At 58.5% G+C, this 7,398-nt stretch overlaps 3 protein-coding genes across 3 annotated transcripts in view; all 3 read left to right on the top strand.

Annotated features, from left to right (window-relative positions):
* Positions 1-851: 851 nt before the first annotated feature.
* ROT2 (glucan 1,3-alpha-glucosidase ROT2) lies at positions 852-3,734 on the top strand. Its single transcript, XM_018855895.1, has one exon. It carries the CDS (start codon positions 901-903, stop codon positions 3,694-3,696), a length of 2,796 nt encoding a protein of 931 aa, XP_018711554.1. The 5' UTR covers positions 852-900; the 3' UTR covers positions 3,697-3,734.
* A 109-nt stretch (positions 3,735-3,843) lies between these two features.
* On the top strand, positions 3,844-4,433 carry METBIDRAFT_31663 (uncharacterized protein). The gene has a single exon (XM_018855894.1). The coding sequence runs from the start codon at positions 3,859-3,861 to the stop codon at positions 4,321-4,323; it is 465 nt and encodes a 154-aa protein (XP_018711553.1). The 5' UTR covers positions 3,844-3,858; the 3' UTR covers positions 4,324-4,433.
* Positions 4,434-5,422: 989 nt separating this feature from the next.
* The window catches only part of SKN7 (kinase-regulated stress-responsive transcription factor), a gene marked incomplete at both ends in the record, with an annotated part of 2,531 nt that continues 555 nt past the window's right edge, over positions 5,423-7,398 (top strand). The window contains one exon of the mRNA XM_018857388.1: positions 5,423-6,526. Within this exon, the coding sequence (XP_018711552.1) occupies positions 5,423-6,526 (1,104 nt within the window). The remainder of the gene's footprint in view (positions 6,527-7,398) is intronic.

Below are 7,398 nucleotides of genomic sequence, written 5' to 3'. Positions count from 1 at the left end.
GGGGCCGCGCCCTACAGTCGGCCCTCGATATCACGAAGTAATAATAATAATACTTCTATTTATGTAGTACGTAATTATACTTTTCCTATTTAGCTCGCTCGAAAATGCGATGGTACAATAATTATATGTTTAACTATCGTATTGTTTATATAGCAGATACTTCTAATACTTCTTAAAATTTAATAATCCTCTTGCATAATATTAGATTCTTGAATGATTATATTCAATCATTCTGTAAGACATGTAAATTATACAACTATGCGGTTAATTAAGTTGATTAAATTTAAGAATAGTTAAGATATATGTGAAATGAGATTATAACAAAAAACAAAACTAAATTACCAACAACTTTTGATAATAAGCCCCCCTATATCTTCCATCGGATTATATAGTATTTAGGGTTATAGGTTTATAACTATTCATATAAGATTATGTTTGTCTAATCATTATGATACTAAAAAAAAGTATTAAATAAAGTTTTTCGTTCTTTTTCTTCCCCAGGGTTAGAAAATAGCACTATTCCAAGGATCCCAAGCATCGTATATGAACTGAGAAATCTGATACTGACAGGTCGGCCCTCGCCATCTACGTCGTGTCACGTGGTCTTCCCCAAGTAGTCACCTCGTGGCATTCGAAAACTTCCTACAAAGATGGTTATATTGAAAGAACCTCTGACGGCTTTTTCATTCGTTTTCTCCTCCAACGCTTTTCCAAAAATAGTACTATTCCAAAGATCCCAAGCACCGTATGAACCGAGAAATCTGATACCGACCACTCGCCCCGCGCTATCTACAGTCGCGCGCGCGCCATAGTTTCTCTGCGAAACAAGCACCTTAACAGCACCTTAACAGCACCTTAACAGCACCTTAACAAACCCCAACCCCCACCAACCCCCGCAACATGCAGCGCCTTGCCCCCATATGGGCCGTCTTGCTCATGCTCGCCACGGCCGGCGCCGTCAAGGAGTATCTCTTCAAAGACTGCCGCCAGTCCGGCTTCTGCCACCGAAACAGGCACTACGCCAGCCAGATGGCCCGCCTAGGCGCGTCCGCCCTGCCGTACACAATCGCCCCCGGCTCCGTTTCCGTGTCCGACACGCACATCCACGGCCTCCTCACCAAGAGCCTCCCGCACGGGGGCCACGTGCAGTTGCCGTGGCTGGTGTCGGTGTTAAACGGCGACTCCGTGCGGTTCAAGGTCGACGAAAACCGCAGCCACGTGGACGTCGAGGGGCTTGATTGCCGGCGCTACGACCAGGCGCTCGACGCGGTCTTCGGCGCGCCGGCCGCCGCCAAGACCACGCCACTTGAAGGTGCCGCTTTGCGCCGGGAAGCCGGGCGCGTGACCTACGCTTTCGGCCCCGCCGGCTCGTACTCCGTGGCGGTGCAGTACTCCCCGGTCAAGGTCACCATTTGCAAGGCCGGCGAGCCCCAGGTAGTGATCAACGACCGGGCGCTCCTCAACATGGAGCACTTCCGCGCGGAGGCGGACAACGCGGCGCACGTCCACGCGCAATTGGAGCTGGACTTCGACATGTTCCGCGATTCGTTCGGCGACGCCAAGAACGACCGCTTGCCGCTCGGCCCCGAGGCCGTGGCCGTGGACGTGCGGCTCCCGGGCTATCGCCACGTGTACGGCGTGCCCGAGCACGCGGACGCGCTCAGCTTGAAAGACACCACGCACTCCGACTGGCCGTACCGCTTGTTCAACGTGGACATCTTCGAGTACGAGACCGACTCGCGCATGCCCATGTACGGCGCCATCCCGCTTCTTGTGGGCGCCAAGCCCGGCGCGGCCGTGGGCGTGTTGTGGGCCAGCGCCGCCGACACGTTTGTCGACGTCCACAAGGCCGAGTCCGTGGCCGCGCACTGGATCTCGGAGAACGGCGTGTTGGACATGGTGGTGATTCTTGGCGACCGCCCGGCGGACGTCAACCGCAAGTACGGGCTCCTCGCCGGCTTCGCCGCGCTCCCGCAGGAGTTTGCCTTGGGCTACCACCAGTGCCGGTGGAACTACAACGACGTGGCCGACGTGTTGGCCATCGCCGATCAAATGGACCAGCACTTGGTGCCGTTCGACACGGTGTGGCTCGACATCGAGTACGCGGACCGCAAGCAGTACTTCACGTGGAACCCCAGCACGTTTGGCGGGCACGCGGCCATGATGGAGCTGCTCGACGTGACTGGCCGCAACCTCGTGGTGATTGTCGACCCGCACCTCAAGACCGGCTACGGCGTCAGCGACCGCGTGGAGCTGCTCGGCATCGGCATCAAGACCCCGGCGAACGCCACCTACAAGGGCCACTGCTGGCCCGGCGAGTCGGTGTGGGTCGACGCCTTGAACCCGCTGGCGCAGGCCTACTGGGACCTGCTCTTCGCGTTCCACCACGGCCTGTTCTTGGGGCGCCACACCAACGTGCACCTCTGGAACGACATGAACGAGCCGTCCTTCTTCAACGGGCCGGAAACATCCTCGCCAAGGGACAACTTGCACTACGGCGCCGTCGAGCACCGCTCCGTGCACAACCTCTGGGGCAAGGCGTTCCACGAGCTCACCCACAACGCGCTCTCCAAGCGGCTCGCGCCCACCAGCCGCCAGAGACCGTTCATCTTGACCCGCTCCTACTACGCCGGCTCCCAGCGCACGGCCGCCATGTGGACCGGCGACAACATGGCCTCGTGGGAGCACCTCCGCGCGTCCGTGCCCATGGTGTTGACCTCCAACGTCGTCAACATGCCCTTTGCCGGCGCCGACGTCGGCGGCTTCTTCGGCGACCCCTCCAAGGAGCTTTTGGCCCGCTGGTACCAGACCGGGATCTGGTACCCGTTTTTCCGCGCCCACGCGCACATCGACTCGCGCCGACGCGAGCCCTGGGTGCCCGGCGAGCCCTACTTGTCCATCATACGCGACGCCGTGCGGCTCCGCTACGCCTTGCTCCCCACGCTTTACACCCTATTCCACGAGGCCAGCGTGGACGGCACGCCGGTGTGGCGCCCGATGTTCTATGAGAGCCCCGAGGACACGCTGACATACGAGCTCGATGACCAGTTCTTCTTGGGCAACTCGGGTCTTTTGGTCAAGCCGGCCACGGAAGAAGCGTGCGACAACGTGTCGGTGTACATTCCGCACGGCCAGGTCTACTACGACTACACTAACGGGCGCCCCAGGCCCCACTCCAGGCTCGAGGGGTCCGGCCGCGTCTCCAAGAAAGTCTCGCTCGCCGACATTCCTGTTTTCGTCAAGGGAGGCTCGATCTTGGCCCGCAGAGACCGGTACCGCCGCTCCGCGAAGTTGATGCGAAACGACCCGTACAGCTTGGTGGTGGCTCTCAGCAAGGACAGCACGGCCCAGGGCAGGCTCTACATCGACGACGGCGAGTCGTATGGCTACAAGGAAGGGAAGTCGTTGCTTGTTTCGTTCGAGGCTACGGCCGGGAGGCTCACCGGCACCTCTCGAAGTGGTGACGAGACCTATGCCGCTTCACTAAGGCATGTGATGGTGGAGCGGATCACGATTGTCGGCTGGGGAGGCTCCCATGTCGAGGGCGTTGAGATCACCCAGCAAGACACCACGTGGAGCGCGAAGTTCGAGAGGAACGGCGACATGATTGAGGTGCTTGGACCCAAGCTCAATATTGTCGACGACTGGGTCGTCCGGTTCAGGGAGGTCGAGCAGGATGTGCACGATGAGTTGTGAGCTCGCAGGGTCATGGGTGCGCCTCGGAGAGAGGACGAGTGCTATAGCTGGAACAAGCAGGCGATGGGGGATGCGGAACATGATTGGGACGAAGAATGGCGTGCATGGAGGACCCGGGCTCGGGTCGAGGGTCGCTCGGCTGTGAGACCAGGTGTCATATCAATGGAGACAACTAGGGGCTTTTTGGAAATGCAAGAGGCAGAGGCTGGAAACACGAGAGGCTGGAAATGCAAGAGACTGGAAACGCAAGAGACTGGAAATGCAAGAGACTGGAAACGCAAGAGACTGGAAATGCAAGAGGCTGGAATTCAAGAGACTGGAATTCAAGAGACTGGAATTCAAGAGACTGGAGATGCAAGAGGCTGGTATCACAAGAGACTGGCATTACAAGAGGCTGGAAACACAAGAGACTGGAAAAACAAAAGGCTGGAAACACAAGAGGCTGGCAACACAAAAGTCTGTTCACACAAGAGGCGGGACAACAGAGTCCAGAACATCAGCAAGGTCCGGAAAGGCAGCAGGGTCCGGGAAATATCAAAGCTGCACCATGAAAATGCGTGCGTTCGATTGCAAGTGCTTTCATCCCGCCACTCCTACATAGCCAGATTCACTACAGCGTTGGGCTGAAGACTTCAGAATCTATTCCATCGAAGAGGGCGACTAGGCGTTCCAATTATTGGCACTACAAAATCCTTCTCGCAAACAAGACAATAAGCAGGTTTTTTCTATTGTCTCTGCCGCGAAAAATTAAGAGAACGTACTCGTTGACTGGGAGCTAAAACAAATGACGTTTGATTACCACGCAAGCATAGCCCAGCGAGCGTGGGTCAGGCCGCTGCGCGCGCGAGATCCACGAGCACTCGGACTGCATACAGCAGCCCGGCCACGACTTCCCTCCCGGCACCAAAACGCCCAATACCACAGCCTGTGACGCTGGCAAGCACGCGGCCCCACCCCGTCCTGCCAGCGCCCGAGCAGCCCGCCCGTGCGGCACAACTTCCGCCGTCTGCACAAGGGAAACCGGGCGTCCTGCACACAGTGCGCGGCACGGTGCTCACTGCCAGGTGACAGGCAAGTGCACCAAAACACCCGGCAGTTCTAGACATTCTTAACCCAACAGGCGTTATCTTCTGCAGCGCCCCCCTCTGGTTGTCAGCGCCGCGTGTGATTTGAACCCCGCATCGCCCTACTCAAAGCTGCTCGTCTCGCTGCCGCGCTGTTTTTTCATCCGGTGAATATTGCGCAAACAGTACTTTGATCTTCAAGCGGCGCCCTCACCTTCTATATTGGGCCTCCACCAGTTCTCCATCCGGGCTTCTAGACCAAGGCCCTGCTTGTGTTGCGCTGAGACTCCAGCAGCTGGACAGCAAAACAAAACAAAGCGCACCCAAAAAAAAAAGAACAGACGTTTGCGCCGTCTTCGCCTTGCCGGTGCCTCCCCTTTCTCCGTCACTTGTTAGCGGATCTGCCTGGAAACTCTGCCGCCGACCCGATCGCCCGGCCTTGCTGTTTTTTGCTGCTTTGCCTGTGCTCGCTCTAGCTATTTTGCCTGTGCTCCTTTTGCTGCCGTGCCCTGTTTTCCCCGAGCCCGAACCCAAGGAACATTGCCGCACGCTAGCGACCACTAGCTCGCTTTTACCCGCCGACAGCCCCTGAATCCGGACCGACAACACAGCGTCCCGGCCGCCGCACGCCGCTGTCCACACAACCCCCAAAGACGCTCGCCATGGCCGCGCCCAAAGACGACAACCCCGGGCTGAACGGGCTGAACGACTTCGTCAAGAAGTTGTACCAGATGCTACTGCAGGACAGGTACCTGGACGTGGTGCGGTGGACGCCGCACGGCACCAGCTTCGTGGTGTTGAACACCAACGAGTTCACCAAGTGCATCCTCCCGACGCACTTCAAGCACAGCAACTTTGCCAGCTTCGTGCGCCAGCTCAACAAGTACGATTTCCACAAGGTCAAGATCTCCAGCGAGCAGCGGCAGGCCTACCAGTACGGCGACGACGCGTGGGAGTTCCAGCACCCGGACTTCAAGAAGGACGACACGGACGCGCTCGAAAACATCCGCCGCAAGGCTCCCACCAAGAAGGAGCCGCCGCAGGACGCCGGCCAGCTCCAGGCTCAGGTGCTGCAGCTCCGCACGGACGTGGCCAAGCTCCAGAACGACCTCCGCGTGCTGAACGAAAAGTACCGCGCCATGTCCGATTCCGTGGTGGCGCACCACACGTTCAACGAGCGCCAGTACCGGTCCATGGGCATGCTCGTGCATTGCCTCACGCAGGCCGGGATCAAAGTGCCGCCGCTCGACTTGCCGAACCCGAGCCTCCTCAGCATGGTGCAGCCGCCGCTGGCCCGCGACAAGCCGCCGGCTCACCACCAGCACCAGACCATCCAGACGCACCAGCAGAGACAGCAAAGGGAGCAGCAGAAGCTCCAGGCGCCGGCCGCGCCGGGCCCGGCCAGCCGGCTGGAACCGGCGCATCTGCGCCAGCACAGCACGGACGGCGCCGCGGTGCCGCTCGCCAAGTACGAGCCCGTGTCGACGACGCTGATGCCCAACGCCAAGTTCCACGTGTTGCTTGTGGAGGACGACAACGTGTGCATCCAGCTCTGCCGCAAGTTCTTGATGAAGTACGGCTGCCAAGTGACGGTGGTCACGGACGGCTTGAACGCCATTTCCACGGTGGAGCACACCAAGTACGACCTCGTGTTGATGGACATCGTCATGCCCAACCTCGACGGCGCCACGGCGACCAACATCATCCGCTCGTTCGACACGCAGACGCCCATCGGGCCGAAGCTGGAGTTCCTTGACCTGCCGCCGGTGCCCGACTTTGCCGGCCTTACCCCGAAGGGGCCTCTGCAAGTGGCCATGCCGCAGGCCATCCCCAACATCACGCCCACGCCGCCGTTGGGCCAGGGCATCATTGACCCCATGGACACCTTGGAGCCCTCGGCGAAAAAGCCGCGCATGCACTGAGCGGTCTACACGCTGGACTTCCTACTACACGAAAATTGTACTATTATTTCTTTTCCTTGGGCACCACCACGTTGAGCGCCAAGTCGCTGAACGAGTCCCTCCACGGCGCCCCCGCGTCCGCCTTGATGCGGCTGATGTGCACATCGCGGAAGTACTTCCCCGGGACGTCGTACTCCAACTCGGGCTCTACGTAGACGTTTTTGCGTGGCCGGCTTCGTCTTTTTCTCGACACCACGCGCACGAAGCCGTCTTCTTGCGCAGGTTCGGCAAGCTTTTGCGCAGTGTTCTGGTCAAACAAATGCACGAGGGTCGCGAGGGTTGGGCATTCTTGGAGGAACCTGGCCTTGGTGAGCGTGCCCATCGTCACGGAAAAGTCGTTGGCCAAGAGCCAGCGAGGCCTGTGCTGCGCCAAAACGGACTCTGTGAGCGTGCGAGGCGCATGAGGCATATAATATAGCGTGCTGCCGGTGGTCTCAGGGCCCGGACAGTACTCTTCTGGCGCCTCCACAACATACCCTAGTGCATTGGCCAAGAACTGTGTGTCCTCGGCCAGGAAAGCAGGATCATAGCATGAGATGTTTTTTGCTTCTATGTTGCAACTGGACGCGAGCAGCTTCAAGTAAGCCAATTGATAAAGGGCCTGGAACTCTTGTGTGGGCGAGCCCAAGGCCAAACACCGGATCATGGTGAACTTTAGTGGCCGGAGGAGCGTAACT

Source organism: Metschnikowia bicuspidata (assembly GCF_001664035.1).
Source record: "Metschnikowia bicuspidata var. bicuspidata NRRL YB-4993 chromosome Unknown METBIscaffold_3, whole genome shotgun sequence".
Classification (NCBI taxonomy): domain Eukaryota; kingdom Fungi; phylum Ascomycota; class Pichiomycetes; order Serinales; family Metschnikowiaceae; genus Metschnikowia; species Metschnikowia bicuspidata.
Note: the sequence above shows the minus strand (reverse complement) of the source record. Positions and strands in the feature narration are given on the sequence as shown.